This window comes from Sipha flava, unplaced genomic scaffold, assembly GCF_003268045.1.
Source record: "Sipha flava isolate LNK unplaced genomic scaffold, YSA_version1 217_pilon_pilon, whole genome shotgun sequence".
Lineage (NCBI taxonomy): Eukaryota > Metazoa > Arthropoda > Insecta > Hemiptera > Aphididae > Sipha > Sipha flava.
The window spans coordinates 208,280-227,602 of NW_020272843.1; the positions used below are offsets into that span (position 1 = coordinate 208,280).

General features: G+C 31.5%; 2 protein-coding genes across 2 annotated transcripts in view; one reads left to right on the forward strand and one right to left on the reverse strand.

The window, feature by feature from the left end:
* Positions 1–2,114: 2,114 nt before the first annotated feature.
* LOC112683008 (U3 small nucleolar RNA-associated protein 15 homolog) lies at positions 2,115–5,521 on the forward strand. The gene is made up of 9 exons (XM_025553835.1): positions 2,115–2,344; positions 2,424–2,516; positions 2,584–2,768; positions 2,832–2,958; positions 3,027–3,207; positions 3,315–3,532; positions 4,096–4,391; positions 4,513–4,646; positions 5,298–5,521. Exons 1-9 carry the CDS (start codon positions 2,255–2,257, stop codon positions 5,504–5,506), a joined length of 1,533 nt encoding a protein of 510 aa, XP_025409620.1. The 5' UTR covers positions 2,115–2,254; the 3' UTR covers positions 5,507–5,521.
* A 3,855-nt stretch (positions 5,522–9,376) lies between these two features.
* The window catches only part of LOC112682960 (MOXD1 homolog 1-like), a 39,284-nt gene continuing 29,337 nt past the window's right edge, over positions 9,377–19,323 (reverse strand). Inside the window, exons 5-10 of the mRNA XM_025553754.1 lie at positions 17,934–18,219; positions 17,242–17,522; positions 14,261–14,386; positions 11,563–11,747; positions 10,779–11,103; positions 9,377–9,675 (exon numbers count right to left, since the gene is read on the reverse strand). Of these exons, the coding sequence (XP_025409539.1) occupies positions 9,517–9,675; positions 10,779–11,103; positions 11,563–11,747; positions 14,261–14,386; positions 17,242–17,522; positions 17,934–18,219 (1,362 nt within the window). The 3' untranslated portion in view covers positions 9,377–9,516. The remainder of the gene's footprint in view (positions 9,676–10,778; positions 11,104–11,562; positions 11,748–14,260; positions 14,387–17,241; positions 17,523–17,933; positions 18,220–19,323) is intronic.

Consider the following 19,323-nt stretch of genomic DNA (forward strand, 5'->3'; position numbering starts at 1 on the left):
GCGCCTTTTTTAGAGTTTGGAAGCCACAAATGCATTTTTTGTAAGTTACGGTAATTTAAATCCCAGCTCTATAATAGTTTTAATCAATAATTTTAAAGAATAATAATAATAATAATTAATATTATTAGAATTTGTATAATTATTATTATTATTATATAACCCAAGCAGCTATTTCACTACAGGTAGATGGATTATTTAACAATTTGGTTTAAATGAGAAAAACCTGAAAGTGTCAAGGGCAACCCTAGAAAGATTTGATAACATATATATGAGCTTAGAAATATAGATTTATTATGTAGAATTTGAAGTAAATATTCTTAATTTAAAACACGTGCTTTCATATTATTTGTAGGATAGGATTGAAAACTTCTAAGAATAATATTTATTCAAATTTTATTTTTCAGAACATAAAGAGATATTGAATTGTATATTTTAAATAAAATTAAAATAATAGTTGACTGCAGTCTAAAATCATAAATAGGAATGGAAATTACGAGTATGTATTGAGTAAATCAAAAAATGAAAATGTATCAAACAACTTTTAATATAATAAAATAATTACATAATATCCCACTTAATCTATATTTATTCATCTCCCCTCACAAAAATAGGCCTAAATATGCTATAAAAGTTAAGACATTTATTTAACTTAATATAGGTAAGTACTTATATTTTTTAAAGTTATAAAATATAATTTTTGAAAAATCTCCTAAAAATTCTAAGGTCTCAGACATATAAAATAACAATACAACATACATTAGGTAATAAAAAAAAATAAATATATTGATTTAAAATAATAATCAACATTGGTGGGAGAGCGGGACAATAGTCCCAATCCTCCCTCACTGTTTCTTAGTCTTAGACTATGGTTACTATGGATGCGAATTCTGACGAAAATGTGTTTTGACGAGTACGTCCGAAATCCTCGTTAAAGCACAAGATGGTTCCACTGTGCGGGTTTTCTGATATTCTGACAGTACGTTTCTGTCATCCAGCAAAAATGAACGAACTTGATGAATTTATGTTCTCGAAAGTCCGTTAATGAAGTTATCATTGTTAAATGGTGGAAAAACAGAGCAAGTTAAACAGTTATTTTGTAGAAGAGACGAAAAAATATCTCTGTTGCAATAATTTTTTTGTCTCATGTCCCACGAACACCTGTTCTCGTACACGAGACTCATTAATTTATCGAAATCCATGATTCAAATAAATTAATATATTAATAAATTTTATAATAATTGTATAATTAATAAAATTTGCTAATCTCAATCACGTCGAAATAGACGCAGTTCGCACGAAAAAATCAAACTTATTTGAACGCTCAACTGTTTCTGACGATACCCAGAGGCGGATCTGGGGGGGGGGGGTTTAGGGGAACAATTGACCCACAGTTAATATTTGTTGATAAAATTGGCCTTTTGGAAATTTTTTCTCTTTTTAGACCTTGATTTGGACTCTTGGACAATTGGCCCATCAGAGTTACTTGAAAAATGAATGTCATGTATATTCAAAATTTAAAATTTTTCAATTCATAATTTATATTTTAAATTATATCGTTTTAGTAGAAATTTAAATAAATCATATTTTATTCCGTACATTTATTGCGCTGATAAAATTAGATTATAATTATTAATCGTAAATAAGTCATTATCGGTGGTATCACTAATTCTAAAATGTATTATGTACACTTTTATGAGCATATTTTTTTTTTTTTTCAAGATATTAATTTCTAATTCAGTTTCATCTCTAATAAATGACCTCTTGAAATGGCTTGACCCACAGTTCCCCGACTCTGGATCCACCTCTGAGGATATTGTGAATGTTCTGACGTAATCGTCGCTGCCAATGTAAACACTCTCATTAGAAAATACGTGTTTGTTTGTTTGGACGAATCCGTCAGAACTCGTCATAATTCGCATACATAGTAACCATAGCCTTAATCGTTCGCCGAAGAAGAAAATCCAAAATTATTGCTGTGGAAGACATTGCGAACCAAGAAGTTGCAGTGTAGTACCAAACGAAAACGATCGGGTACGCTGTTGGCTACCCTGCTACAACCGATTGGATGTAGTATTTTGTGGTTATATTGTGCTAACATGTCTTGAATGTTATGATTTTGATAATAAAGTAAATTCAAAATACATTTATTGCGATTTGCGATATTGACTGTTATTTTGTTTGAATATTAATCGTCCATATATTCGATATTATGACAGTTTTATTATATTATATCGGAATTTATTAACGATTAACTATGACTTCTTTTAAAAAATCATTTGTGAAACCTTTCGCTCGTCCCAGCGACTCGTACACCGTCGAAGATTCTTATTGGAAGAAATTAACCGTAAGTAGAAGGAAACGTTTCAAACGTATTTTCGTTTCATCTAATAAACAAAAGAAAATGTTTTCCTACCCATTTCTAGAGTCCAGTGCTGGTTAAAGAATTCGGACCGATTGATTATGTAAATTTCTCACGACGTGCACCTTATCATTTTGCAGTTTCGTGTTCAGCGCGGGTAAGTGTTCAGCTAGCTGGATACCTGATTTTAATTGTATATTTTAACACCGTTATTTGTTTTACAGGTGCAAGTCTACAACCCGGTGACCAAAGTAGTCACGAAAAATCTAAACAAGTTCAAAGAGGCTGCTTATGGTGCAACATTCCGTGCCGACGGTCATTTACTATGTGCTGGTGGCGAAGAATCAGTTGTGAGGCTGTTTGAGGTCAATACAAAGTCTATGCTGAGACAGTTTAGAGGACATAAAGCGTAAGCTTGTGTTTTTGTGGTTAAAATATTTCTCCACTGCATATTGAATTTTTTTTGGTTTAGAGCTGTCCACCGCACATTTTTCACCAAAGATGGACATCATATCGCAAGTTTTTCAGATGACAAAACAGTGTCTCTTTGGGATATAAGTAGTCAAAATATTAGTGGTCACTATGAAGGTTATCATACGGTAATATTATCATAAGTAATCCTAAGGTTTTTCAATATTAATAAATTATTGTAAATTTATTATTATAGGACTATATTAGAGCTGGATGTGTCTCTCCAATTTCTGAAAATATAGTTGTTTCTGGAGGTTATGATAAAAAAATTAATATGTTTGATTCAAGAACCAAATCTGTTACTATGTCAGTTGACCACGAAGCACCTGTTGAAAGTCTAATGTTTCTACCTTCTGGTAGCTTACTTATATCAGCTGGTAATTCAGTTTTAATCTATGGAATTTAATCTTGACTTTTATACTGATATAAAGCAGTTATCAAATTTACCCAAATTAATTAATTTCTTATATTATTTGTCTTATAGGTGGTACTGAAGTTCGCATATGGGATGTATTAGCTGGTAAATTATTAGCTAAACTAACCCAGAACCATAAGACTGTAACAGCGTTGTGCTTGGCTAAACAGGGTTCAGCTATTGTAACAGCTTCATTGGATAAACATGTTAAAATCTACAATGTATCAACATTCCAACTATCTCATGATATTACTTATCCAAGTGCTGTACTCAGTATTGATATAAGTGTAAGTAATTCGTCTTGTTAAAATTATTAGGATTTGAATTCAATTTTTTCTTTCAACATAAAAAAGGTTTTTTTTTTATTATTTTATTATTTTAAAATATTCTCATCAGATATTCAAATAGTTTCATGACAATTCAATCTATTTTTATTTATTTATTGAGTATTTAACAGTATTCGATTATAGTACATCATTATAAAGTTAATTTTTCCAAAATAACATAAAAGTTTAAATTTTATTGACTTAAATACCTGAAATATTATGAATTGAATTCATTAAGTCATTTTAAGTTTAAGAATGTATCATTGATATTAAAATATAATTTATAATAATTATCTAAAAACTATGTTTTCTAGTTTTAATTATTTAATATTTAATTTAATTCTGAATTAAGGATATTTTTTAAACAAATCTTCATAGGATTAATAGAATAAAACAATATGTTTTAAGTATAGAAGTAAAGAATTTAAAAATATTTCCCTATACAATTTGATATTAATCCGAAAATATTTCTAATACATTATTTATATACAGTTTAAATGTATCAAATTTATGAATATTTTTAGAAAGATGACAAAACAATTGTAGCTGGAACAGTGGATGGTATTGTTAACATAATTAAACGTGATACTGCTATGAAGCATAACATTGAAAATAAAAAGAGGCAAGCAAGGGCTTCAGCAATTGTCTACTCTGATGGCATTGATTTGTCTGTGCCAATAATGCAACCAGATCAAATGAGCAAGTTTGATAATGCTTTAAGGAAGTTTAATTATAAGCAAGCCTTAGATTCAGTCTTGGTTCATGCTGTTGCATTCAAAAAACCTCATGTAACAGTTTATGTGTTTGATGAATTATGCAGGTAAATAATTGATCTTAATATTTATTTTGTTGTGAACTGTCATTTAATATATTAAAGAGTTGTTTAAGTTATAACTGTTATGATTACAAGAAATTAATTACTTAAATTCTTCATTTTTTAGGAGAAACGGATTAGAACAAGCAATTGCCGGTAGAAATTCAAAAGAGTTAGCATTGCTATTGAATTTTGTTATTCGATATATTGGTGTTAGAAAACTATCTAAAACACTGACACATGTAGCCTCAATAATTATTGGTAAGGTATTTATAAATATTAGTTTATTATGAGGTAATAATACTATACATAGTAAATTATTTAATTAGTCTATTGTAAATTCTTTTAATTTTTTATAAATATAATTTTTAAAATCTCTAATTATATGTTAATATGTTTCTAAACGGTTTTTATATACTACTGTTTAAAATTAATATGACTTATTATTATTTTTTTATTAAATCATCCAATTTCATCATAAATCAAAACATATAAATACGTACATTTCTATTTATCTACTATACAACCATTCATTAGTTATGGGCACATAAACACAACTATCAAATACTATTGAAACAATCAATGTGTACAGTTAAATTATGATTTTTAAGATAAGTTCAAAAACTGAATAGTTTTAACTTGGAATACAATTTAATATTTTTCATTAAACTACATCAAATCACATCTATAAAAAAATTCCATAATTTAATATAAATCAATTTCATTGTAAACACCAAGTATAAAAAAATTTTACAAAATAAAAGTACTTTACTTTTGATTAATTTTCAATAGTTAAATAATAATCACTAAATTCTTTTGAACAATAAAATTAGCTGAAATTATTTATTTTGTTTTGTCCATCAATATTTATAATTTATATATTATAATAACAAAATTTTTGTTGTGTTTTAGATTGTTATTGGGATTCATTTGAGGCATGCAGTCTTGAAATTCGTGCTCTATTGACAAAATTACACACTGTTGTTGAGAATGAAATTTTATTAACAAAAAAATTGTTAGCTATTGATGGTTTAGTTAAAATGTTACTTATTAGTTCTGAAGTATTACCTGATACTAATCAGACTCAACTGAATGAGAATAAAGTTGTTGTTAAAAATTAATTGTTTGTGGTGTTTATTTTTTTGAATTTTAACTCTCTTTGAATTACTCATTAACTTACGTTTTTGTTTAAATTTCAAACTTGTGTTTTTAGATTCTACTATCGTTATATTACAATTAAATGAATAGTACATCATAAGTTATTGATACCTTATTTAATCAAATTGAAGAATTATTTAAATCCTTTAAAATATCCAAAAACTTATTAATTGATAGACTATTAAATGAAAAACTAATGTCCTTTTTCTAGTAATAATATGTCTCTTTTTCATATATATTTTGGCAATATTATTGAGAAGGTTCTCATTTAACTATCAAGATTACAAACTCACAACAACTTAAGAATAAAAATCCTCAAATGTGTTAATACTATGGAAATATAGTGAACATTTAATAATGTAGTATTTTTATCAAAGAATTTCAAAAATATGATAACATTTAAATTTGCTATTAAAATCTGAAATCATTATGTATATATTTATATTTATTTATAACGTGTTTAAAAGTATACTAATTGTCTTAGCGTTGCTTGGCAATATTGTGAATTTTTTTTTTTTTTAAGAACCTTTATTTATAAAGCATTAAAGATATTAAATGCATATGTTTAGTTATTGTGTTAACAAAAAGTTGAGAGGTACAATTACAAACTATTGTTTATGATATGTTTGGAATCCAGAAATTAGGACTATAAAAATGGCTAAGAGTGTGACAGAAGGGAAACAAGTGTTGAAGAAACTACTGTTGGTTAATCTTAAATTTTTGTTTTTTACACCAGGAAAATGTATCCAGTGGGTCTATATCATCAGTATTTATGCTAAATCTAACTTTGATTGAACGTGTTTCATAGTGAAATGCATATAGATTTACATTTTTCCAAGACTGGGCATTTTCTCCCATCAAATTTTAAAAGTAGCTCTACAAGGTCAGGTGTCAAATGAAACTGATCTATCCACTACTCTTTTAATATTGAGGAATCAAATGTACAGTTCAAACTTCAATTTTTTTCAAGTTATGGAAACAGTTTTGTTCTCTGAAAAAAAAATCTAAAATTATGTTACTAACTACTTCGTGACAGTCATTTCCCGATAATGAATCATACTTCAATTTCAATAATGTTTTTGGCTTCCGTGAAGTATTATAGTACTATTATACTATTGTTAAGCGATTAAAGCTGCCCACCGAATATATCCAAACACATATTTCAGGCATTATATTTGTTATTGAAATGCTTAACTTTTTCATAGTTAACCGAACAAAAATAATATGAATACATCTCCAAATTGGCTTGAGAATGTCGTAACAATATAATATATGATATTGGACATATTGGATACATGGGCACTTTGATGGTAGTGATCAACACTATTCTGATCAACTCAATCAGTATGAATTTGTTATGAATTCAACGAGTACACTACGGTGCATCGTAGTTAAAATACATGAACACTTAAAACACAAAATTAATTAAAAACGGAAATAAATGTACGATTTATTTTGGATCTTAGCAAATATCCGAAGCTTATACTAACTGTGAATATAAAACTATTAACAATCAACAATTATTTGAAATATTATTAAAAAATCTTGTTTATTACGTGTACAATCTATTCTTGCTACGTAAAATAATAAAAAAAAAATTTTTAATAAACTCAGTTCTTGGTATGCAGCTGCCCGTGTTACGATATATATATAGATATAATATAGATTGGCTACCTCGAAATATTTTTCCATATCCGCCGAAAAACAAGTCTCCAGTGCGCGTTTAAAGAGTACGGATTACTCGTTCGCGCATGTACAAGACCATGGCCAGCAAAACATTCGCGCTGGGGAAGATATTTTCGACTAACAAATTTTCGAAATTCAAACATGACAGGCGAATTGAAATCGTTCAATTTTGTTTGAAAACTTTTTCACGGACGGCGCGCAGTTCACGCACCTGGACGGCCAAGGACCCGCGGAGACGTGTGACCTAAGGCCCGCCGTGGGCCGCCGTCAGATGGGTCGCTGCTACCCAGGATGTGCGGATTACAACGACGGTAATTCATATTAATCCTGTCGAACGAAGTACTAGTATAATGTCCAGTGCCGGCTCAAGGATTTGCGGAGCCTGGTGCGAAATATTTTTTTTTACACGAAAGGGTTATACGAGTACTCCTGGGCTTGTACAAATCGCATAAAATTACTATCGACACCGGGTTTGGTTAATACTATAGTGTCCATTTATATCCGTTTGAATAAAATTCTTAAATTCTCACGGATTTGTTACGGACTACTTATTTACTTTACAAGGCCCGATTTTTATTATACCGATACGATGATCGGCATGACCAAGTTGGATTGGTCAATTTCCAGGGTCTGCTAAATAAATTACCGGAGGTTCAAAAATAGATTTATTTAAATATTGAACATGTGTTGATTGATTATTCAAAGAAATTGTAAATAATTAAGTTTCGACTGAATTTTCGTTTTCTAAAGATATAGACACGTTATTCTGAAGAACGTGATCAGTTGCAGTTACAAATGTGATTTTTGTTTACATATACTTTTTAAACAAACAAAAATTATATAATCTTAACATACTCTTTACGGCTTTATGCACATTAGATTAATAAGTTTTTTAAGATATTTATTGAAGGATCACATATTTCGTTTCAGTGGTGGCGCGAAATATTTTACTTCATGAGTCCTGTTAGGATTTTGCCCATCCACCCACCCACCTAAAAAAAAAATTAAGGGTAGCTTGTAAAAAGAGCTTCCCACTATTCGTTCTACATGCTACATATCAATTGATACTCAATGGTCAATACCACCCACTGACTTGACTCCAGGGACTCAAAAATCTGCTGTCACGCCGCCACTGTCTCGTTTTATATCTTAACAATAAACATTATAAATAAATTATTTAGCGTACTCATATTTAGTACATTTGTAAACTTTACAGTATTGTTGCTCAAAAGTAAAATTAAGTTTTATTTTTTATTTATGTAATTTTTATAAGGTAGGTATAGTGTTGGTGCTTGGGCACAACTCGCTCCTCCCTAAAACCGGCTCTGATATTATAGTTCGGACGATATTATAGTACAGTATTAGGGTCGAAATATTCGCATCAGTTTTAACTCGGTTTATGTACAACAGAAATCACATATGAAATCAATAACATCTCTCTCTCTCAGTGGCGTAGCAAGGGTATGGTGAGGTCCTACGCCAGGGGCATGAATTCGTATTTTTATTCTACAATACAATCAAAATTTTTCCATTATAATTTTTGAAATACGTAGATGTTGTCTATTTGTACACACTACGTGTGACTATAATGATGAAATTATGAAAATAGCACGAGAGCATTTAAATAAAAAATTTCATTTGAAGAAATCATCGATGAATTTGCCAATCATAAAATGAGAAGGAAAATTTTCAAAGTTTAAGAGTAACACTGTAATAATAATTTATAATTATAAATTGTATAATTAAAAAATCAGTAAATTTAAAGGTGAAAAAAAATTATCATAACATTAAATTTTAATTGGTTAAAAAGCATATTTTTCTAAGTTTGACAGAGGCGCTAGTGAGTTTTCCTACGCCACTGATCAGTGGTTGACAACCAGCGGCTCACACGTCTCTTTTATACGACCCCCATTAAATTCCAAAACTAGCAAATTTCATTAAATATCATATCGTTTTTTTTGTACTATCTGTCTCATGAACTCTTTTTAATTTGTGAATGAGGTCAATAAAGGTCGCCGACCACTGACATGAATCATTCGTCTGTTACATGTTAGCTGTATGATATAGTGTTCCAACGTGCGAAAAACCAAAACTATTTGAAACATGGTATGTACAAAATTCAAAATCATAGGTTTATTAATAAATAAATAAATAAATAAAAAAAATACTACAAATATTATGTACAAAAAAAATGTGACTTTGGTAAAATATACTTAAATCTATGAACTAGACCACAATGAGTGAGAGATTTATTCTTATTATTATACGACCAACGACTATATTGTTCCTAATGTATACAAATCAGTGCGGTGCTCAATAAGATCAGTAAGTAGGAACTTTGCACGGTCAAGGCGGTGTTTTGAAACTTGTTCGACAATGCCACACACGCGTCGTTGAACGGTTCCCTGTACGCCGTGAAGTTAGGAAACGCGTACGTGTTCATCATCTGCAAAAATGGTAAAAAAAAGGCCATCATTAGCATCGCCGGAAACCATTAATTATAAAAATATTTTATTGACATAATCAGTTATATCAATCGTGTGATAATTTAGAATACATTGTATCGTTTAGAGACGCGGACGTAGACTCCCCGAAATCGCCATCACCAAAATGGACTATCATGACTGATGCCCATTCATATGACAAATGAGTCCCTGAAATGGTTTAGAGAGGGTGATGGGACGAGGTTAAACAACTATTTCGAGCTGTCTATAAGAAAACATTTACCTAGAAGATAGGCGTATGATATCAAATTACTCTTATTTAATGATTATTTATTTAATCGTTTCACTTTAAATACGTAAACTTTTATTTACGATAGTAATGTTCGTAAAACAAACCGTTATTGTATTTTTAAGACAAGGCACATGAAATCCATTCCTAGCATAGATATTAGATTACGATCAAACAAATGTTGAATTTACTGAAAGCTTTTAGTACTCGTCCTATACGATAATATTTCTTTATGCAAATGGTTCAATAATAAATCGAGCTGTATTAAAGTAATAGAAGCTGTATTTCAACACAGATTTTTTTTCAACTATGAGCGGAAAAGGGAATGAGTTTTTATCCTATTATCCGGGTCTTTTACCCTTATACGAGTAGGTACTTCTATTTTTCATCGAAACGCTGTCAAATATTTTATTCGAATCACGTGCCAATATTATCGTCTACCAGTATTAAATCATGGTTGCGCCACAGCGTGACCCGTGTCTAATTTACCAAAAAATGATGTACAGTATACCGGTGATCAGAATTTCACATGACTGCAATTTTCTCATAATGTTTATGTACGAGTATATAAATGTAAAATACAGAGAAGTTTAAAATAGTGAAATTTTTTCAGTAAAATAGCAAATACAATTTAAAGTTATTTGCGAAAGTTAAAATTTAAACTTAGTATACATAATGTATTGTTACTCTTCTACGGAGATTTTACTGGTCAAATTTTAAAAATAAAAAAAAAAATTCAACTTTTTTTGACCACTATTACATGAACTTGACCAAAATTCGGTTTATGGTTTGAAAACGGACAGGATGAGAACCTACCAGGGCTAATGTATCGTTGTGTAGCCGACAGAACGTCATGTGTTTGCCGTTGTTCAACCGGTTCTCGATGTTCCTGGTCAGCAGGCCGTCTTCCCACGGCAGATTGTCCAGGTGCTGCTGGAACGTTTTGTTCTGGAATTCGACGGGTTCCATGATCTCCAAATCTTTGAATAGGTTCGGCTCGTTGTCATCCTCGATCGTGAACGACGGCTGCTTCATCAGGTACGATATGTGCGCCTGGTTGAGCTCGTCCAACGTCTTCGCGTCGTCGAAAGCTGGCAACGCCACGTGTGTCGCCGGAGCGTGTACGGGCGGTTTCTTGGTTCTACAGCGTGAACGAAAAATATGAGCGCTTCGCAATGACATAAAAATTAATACATTTGATGTAATTGTATGGCGTATTGTTATCCGGGAGCCGAATAATACGATCGCTAATTCCAATTACAGATCAGATTAGGTCAGATGCGTGGCAAGGATTTTAAAATAATGAAAATGTTTTAATTATATATTTAAATACAACTCGAGTGATAGGAAGATTCCTCCACGGAATCATGAAGCCAAATTAATAAATTATACACGTATATAACTTTCAACCCCAGTGTTTAATAAAAACAAAATATCCTACATCGTTGTGAATAATAATAATATCAAATTATACAAAATAAATTCATCCATCTACTACACTATTTGTAATACTTTCGTAGTAACTCAGAGAATTTACAATGTAATAGATTTCAGCTTGAATAATAGGGGAGTTAGAGGTTTAACACTAAATTATGCTTACGTGCTGTCTGCTAGTTTCAAAAAGATTTTTTCCACGCCTTCCATATTGTAATCCAAAAACTGTTGAACACCGAATGTTTCGAAGAAGAACGGTACTGGTGTCATGCTGAAGCAGCTAGCCAACGGCGTTCGCGGGTAGTATGTGACGAACGCCAAACACATTTCCTGTTTGGTCGAATATCCGCCCTGTGAAAAAATCGCGTCGATGTTCATTATTAGGGTGGTACTGGTTTCATAGGCGCAACTAGAGCTCTATTTATGGGTGGACTACATTTTAATGCTATCACTGACTCGTGGGGGCTTCACCCCCATGCCCCCATTATTGATTATCAACACTAATATATTTCTATTTATATTGCTGAGAAGTCCTTACCTGTAATGGTTAATAATTACTTTCAAAGAAGAATTTTTTCACTTACAGACTAGCTACCTAAATAAATTTGAATAAAAAAGGATAAAAATATGTAATTGATAAAATATACAGTTCTGGCTATTAAATATTTATTACAAAATTAAATTAACATTATTTTTCTGTCCTTTTCTGCAAATCTGTTTAAAATATCATCCACATTTACTTTGTTAGTTATATCTCTTTCTATATTCAAAATAGATAAAAATGTAAAGCGATCTTGTGCTATGGAGGATCTTAGCCAATTGTTTATTCGTCTCATTGAAGAAAATGATCTTTCACAAGTGGCTGAACTTATGGGAATAGATAAAGCCACTTGTAACAATTTAAAAAGGTTCGGATATGTTTGTTTTTCAACAACTTCTTTTACATCATTCAAATTGAAATCGTTTACACTTTACTGCGATATAATACAAATTAAAAACACCTTATAATTTATAAACTAAAATTAATTATAATCAAAACTCTCAACGATAACAAGCATTGAGAAACGCAGCCTGCTAAACGAATATCACGGACCACCGTTTTCACTTTTCTTATCTTATTCTAAGACCTTATTCGTCAATACGCATGTTTATTGCTTATGTACAACATTTACGAAACGGGCTAGTTATATACTCTTCGTCCGTGATTAGCGATAAAATGTTCATAAAATGAACCTGGATTATTGATAATTAACCGTAAATAATGAAATGTTTGATAATAATATAATGATAATATTCATATTATTGATAAATTTAAACTTCTAAAGACAATAAACCGTTACACAATACACATAACTAATGAGATTCGGGAATTACACATTACGTTCAAAAACTGGGTAGGCTAAGCCTACCCAAACCCCCCCCCCTATTTGCGCCTATGACTGGTTTGCGCACAAATATCAAAAAGACAACTTATTTGGGCACAAACCAACAACTCGTTTGGGAACAGTCGAGTCGTAATCACACATGGTTTGCGCACAGTTACCTTTTAGACTTTAATAGTTTATACCTTGTATATTAATATTTCTTTATTATTAAAATACTTACATACATTTTCCTTCCCCCTTAACAGACTTGGGACTGTCTATGAATGTATTCATAGGTGTGGTTAAAAATGTATGTTAATTGCTTATTAATAATTGTAATAAATAATATTTAATACTTGTTCAAGTTAAAAATGCATGTTAATTTTAATTTTAATATAATATGATTGAAATATATACGTATAAGATAATATATACGTGTTTATTATTTTTTGCAATAAAAGTTTCCCATTATTTGAATGTATTTAATTTGGTCTATTTCGCCAGATGTATATTTTGTCCATTAGTTTATGCGATGTTCAACTGATTCTACTGACTCCTTACGGTGATAATTATTTATATTTTTGTTGATTGATGTTATTTTTAATTCTGTTTCGCTTTGTATTTTAAGAATTACGCTTATTACCTGGTGTATGTGGGAATGTGGAGTGTAAAATTGTTGGTTAAAATGTCTATGAAATGCTTCTACACCGTTCGTAGTTCGAGGTTCGTCTTTTGGATGTCCTGCCCATAACGTAGGATTACATTTTGAATCGGGAATTTTATATGTTCCAAGAACGTAGTTGGAAATGAAAAATCTGACGTTGGACAATCTGATATTAATTGTGTAAAGGCATCTTTTACTTCTTTTGGAGGTAAATACGGCAAACCAAAAAAACTTTTAAGCCAATTGCCAATATTGGAATTTTTGATATTATACTCAAGTAATAATTGTTTGTTACTTTGAATGTGCCAAAACTAACTTTGAGCTAAATGAAAAGTACAAGTCACAATTTTACAATCGGGATAAAGATTTAGTAAAGCATTGTGTGCGAATATCTCAAAATCTACATGGAACTCTTTAATATTCACTTCTTGGTTAAGCGTATAAACACAAAGATCCTGAATTGTTATCCACATTGTATTATACGTTGCTTACTCTTCAAAAAAATATTATTTTCGTGTGCGCAAACCAGTTGTATATTTAACATAACCGTGTGCGCAAACGAGTTCTGATTTTTCAGGTAAAAATTATGAATTGTGCGCAAACAAGTTGCAGCCCATTATTAATATTGTCGACAAATAATTAATCATTTAGGAAAAAATAACTTCAATACTACACACGTTGCAGTAATTATATAAGTTTTACATTATTTTCGTACAGTGGTCGAACAGAATAATATTTAAAATTTGAAGGACTGATACCTCTAATTTTACCTTGTTCCCCCCACCGACCATAGTTACTCTTACGAAGTAATATTAAAATAAATTATATACACTGACGTGCGTTAACTGCGGACGGTCTTCTGTGTTGTAGACGCATTCCGTGATCAATTCGTCTCCGGGGTATACGGTCACTTCTTTAACCAATTCTCTCGCTTGCTGGTAGTTGTAGTCGTAACGGCCATCCTGTTAATAAAGAACACTATATTATGTTAGTAAGTCAAATAAACGCATTTGTAACAGCTTTTAATCAGGGCTTAAGACCGGTAACCGGTTTGTAAAGAAAACCGATAAAAACCGTAAATTTGAGAACCGAAAACCGATAACCACTTTTAATTTTGGAATGCTGGAAGTGGTTATTGGTTATCGGTAATCAAGGTAAATATCTAAATATTAACATCAAAGCGATAACCTCGTATTTTCAATCCCGGTTTTATAACCAAAACCTATTCCCGACCAAAATAATTAACGGTTTTTTCGTGGTATTAATTACATTACACTATTATAGTTGAATTTAATTTTCCAGCTATTTTTAAATATTTTTCCCCAATTAATAGCCGTCGAGGATTACTTATCTGTTGTGAATATCAGATATATAGGTATAACTATACATTATAAATACCCTCTTAAACGTCGTCGTCGTAGCTGATTCCTATTACGAAATAGTTGGTGGAATAGAGGCTTAGTCCATTTAGTATTTTTGATATTTTAATACTGTAATTTTATTATCTGCTCATCCAGGTTTTGGGTTACTGTATTATATACAATATAACCAAAACAACAACAACAATAACTTACAATATAAGTTCTGTGGCAATGTATCAATCTTAGTGTCATCTTAGAAAATTATTATATTTAATTTCAGTTTTTTACCATTATAAATAAGAAAATTATAACAATAAATTTTTTTTATGCAATTTAGTTTTTTGATTATCATTATCTTGATTATAATATATTTTAAACTTTAAAGCAGTTTGAAAAAATAAATATTGAAATTGAGTGAAATCGACCAATTTAAAGTATATTAAGTTTTTGATTTTGTAATAATAAAAGTTATATTATTAACCCACGAATCACCTAAATAAACTGTTTTAAAAATATGAATAAAAAAATGAAAAATATTTTTTTTAAAAACCAGTTTTAACCGGTAACCGATTACCAAAAAATCTTATTATCAGCTTTTAAACGATTAACGGTTATTATAGTTTTTGAAATATCCTTAAAGAAACGATTACCGGTTACCATAATATCAAAATTAAACGATAACCGATTATCGGCTTTAAAAAATTGTCGACTCCAACCGGGGCCGATTACCAACTTTATTAGGAACGGTTTTAAGCCCTGTTTTTAACACATTAAAGTTGATCAGAATTTCAGCTTTTACTCATATCATATATCACATAAAACATGCGTGCATCTAGTATTTATAGTGAATATATTCTAACTAAGGCCAAAGGGTGATTAAACCCTTTAGCCTTCTCTGAATTTGAGTCAGCATATAAAGTTTGAAATTTTATTTGATAATTTCAACCTGTCAATATATAGTACTTGGCAATGGTAAATTATATGCTACATGCACTATAATTAAAATTATTTCAAATTTATTTGTGCTCATTTATTATGAATAATTAATACAGTCATTAATGTCTTATAAATATGCTGTATTATTACTTGTATTTTATTGTTACTATGCTCTACATACTATTAATTATGTAATATACTTAATGTAATTGTTGTTACTACACTGCTATATTGTGTTGTATAAGCGACAAAAACAAATTAAAAAACTGGCCAATGTTAGAATAAATAACAAAAAGCCGTGTACAATATGCATTTAAAGATCAATGCAATGCTCGAACACAGGACGTAACAGAAAACTTACATTCTGTATACTTTGTAGGTATAGGGTACAGAAATCTTGTCTGACGTGTGCATTTCAGGGTGAAGGAGTACTTATATAATGTATCATAACATAAAATCCTGAAATCTGCTAAAATCGTGATTTCCCCATCGGTGTATGCAAGTGGATCTCTAAAGTACACGTCATCATATCATATTGATTCGTTTTCAAATGTGATATCGTCGGAAAAAAAACAGAGGCAACATAACGCGTTAAACGAAAGCTGCGAGCATTTTTATTCTTTTTACCTGTACGGGAAGAACGTACACAATACATACTACATAAGTAATGTGTTATATTACAATTAAATGGAATTTGCGGAAATATTTATCCGTATACCTACACAAAAAATTAAAAATAAATATTTTTACTTGTGCTTGAAATAATTATTGCAATACTATTTATAATATTTATTCCTACGCCATACAAAAATAATTTTGTTTTCTTTAACGGAGAATGATCGAACCGGCAACAAATGTAAATTATAGACTTTGAGATAAACTATTGCAATCTGTCAGTGGAAATATATATCCGAACAACAAGTAAAAAGTTCGTGTACTCGTATATCTATACTCGAAATACTTATACACGTAGTTATAAGTATAAATAAACGTTTATAAGACGGCAGCAATAAACTCACTTGCGAATCGTACAACAATACCCGTGGACTTCACACACGTAATAAAGCATACGTAGGGTGCACGCGCGCGATGTTAATTAAGTTTAAAAATTAATGACTAATCACAATCGCTTTTTATTAACGCCCCTTACCCCCCTCCTTCGATATCAACAGGTGACCTGTAAGTTTATACTGTTTCCCCACAAAGCTGACAAAAAACAGAGTTTTTTCGTAAAAATTGAAAGAAAAAACCATGTACAACGTGAGATGTCAAAGTGAGAAAATCGAGTCCGTTTTTTTCAGAAGGCGTATCTTAATGAACACAGAGACAACACACGATGCACACGACACCCGATCGATTGCAATAATGGATTTGTACGCGCGCTAATATGAATATCAAACGAAATATCAAACGCTGCGTTCGGTACGCAATGTACGAGATAACTGTAAGCGTTATAATTATTTTTCTCCCATCGAAAAACCTGTAACCAAGTGATCCTTAAGCGTGTGTGCATAATTTACCTGCGCGATGGTAGCCATTTCCTGATCGTGTCGCACGTGCCGAAGCTTGAGCTGCCTGGATGCCAGGTGGGCGTGCAGCAGGACGGAAGTGATTTTAATGCCCCGCTCCGGGAATATGACGTTCGTGCAATCCTTGTCACACAAACTGACCGTCCTGTAGGTCGACTGCCTGGGCGGCACGATGTGCATCGGCGACACGGCCATGCCCACGGCCATGATGCCCGCGTCGTTGGCCCGCAGATGGCCTGTGTAGAACACCCTGACGCCTGAATTGTCCATCACTACACGTCCCCGGGCACAATAAATTACAGCGATTAATACGATTTGATTACAGCTTCTAAGCGTTCTCATAATGTTTAAACATACACTTGAGCGTGCAAAATATCATGAAACGCATTTATCTCACAAACAGCCCCGCTTCAGATAATTTATTTTTATTTTTCTTTTACTATATTTTAATAAAAACAAAACATTCGAGCTAATTTATTTTTATCTCATACACAAATTTACACAATCTCATCCCAACGTGCCCACTGTATATATAAATAGGGCGTTTAACTTTCCGTGTACACGCATATACCATATTATGTATACCGTTTTTCCTCGCACGTACCGCATACACACTTTATTCCACCTTTATTTCTTTACCTTTACTCGTGTTCATATACCGTAATAGAGCAAAAAGTGCATACCTTTCCTGAACGTGGGGTTGTCGTAGTGTACTTCCAACATGTAATACTTGTCACGTCCGTCGATCGGCACTCCTATGTGGTCTGGCAAGAACTGTCCATCCGATCCCATGGCCCACGTGACCACGGGCGACACACACTTGTTCCAGTCCTCCGGCATGGCGTTGCCGTAGCACTGGGCGCCCTTCAGTGTCACGTACTTCTCCATCGAGTCCGGGCCGCCGTCGCACTCGTACAGGATCATGTGGTGGATGAGAGATTGCGTATCGGCGTGCAGCAAGGGCACGAACTGCAACGGAAAAAATAAAGACGTTTGTTATTAAGCATCGTCATTTCTACCTATGAAACGGCAGCACCTTGATAAGCGGGGAAAATATTTAAATATTATTCTATATTACTCTATTCTAACCGATCGTGGAATTTAAATACAACAATCGTCATCCTTCCTCCTCATTAATTTTCATTTGTGTGGTTTTAAAAAAAAAAAAAAAAAATTATGAAGTTACGTAGAGTTAGAAATAGAATCGATCACCACTAGACCAGCAAACGTTTCATTCTCTTTTATCATATTATTATTTTTCGTAGTGTTATAAGTAACTACAGGTATTTTTATAAACTTCATCTTTATTATAATTATCAATTTAAAATCTGTCTATATCATACATGCAACACGTCACACAAAATAACACCCATATACTGCTTTCACTGTACAGATCGATTTAACACGCATCTAATAATCATACACTTCTGCTACTTATTATTATTATTATTCTATATTTTTTTAGCTGAAACGTGATTACTAATACTGCATTAAATTATATTATCATATTTCCTCTCTATCGTTTGCTTGCGATAATTGAAGTTCAGACACTGATAGTATTTGGCCGTTAACGTCTTAAATATTGTAAACTAGTCGATATTATATTGAACTGGTTCGAGAGCAGCGAGACTCGATTGCTATGATTTAGTCGGCACGATTAACATGTGATCGGGATCGTTCCAATGGACATGGATATATTTGTTATAGTTGAATATTGCTTATATTATTTAATTCACACTGTAAGAATTAATCAAATGACATGGACTAATGAGTGTTAATATATAAAATATTATGCGTAAAATGTATAATCCTAATATTTACTCCCATAGTTCCACCTTTACCTGTTTGGTATTTTAAACGATGATATTAGGTATATACCAAAATATAATACAATATGGTTAGTAATCTACCAATAATACATAGTAAAAGTGCGATTCCTAAGGATGCGTTTGTAGACGCGTGACCGACTTCGTGCGACTTAAATTTTTGCGGCGCGACTAAATAGGTATTCCGTACAACTTCAAAACGGTTTCTTATATAGGTATATAATTTTGTGGCTTCGCAACACAATGA

Bases quoted from the DNA above. Each gene is read 5' to 3' on its own strand.
- LOC112683008 (XM_025553835.1), top strand. From the start codon at position 2,255: ATGACTTCTTTTAAAAAATCATTTGTGAAACCTTTCGCTCGTCCCAGC. The intron at 2,769-2,831 runs GTAAGCTTGTGT...TTTTTGGTTTAG, and splicing joins CAGTTTAGAGGACATAAAGC to AGCTGTCCACCGCACATTTT. The intron at 4,392-4,512 runs GTAAATAATTGA...TTCATTTTTTAG, and splicing joins GTGTTTGATGAATTATGCAG to GAGAAACGGATTAGAACAAG.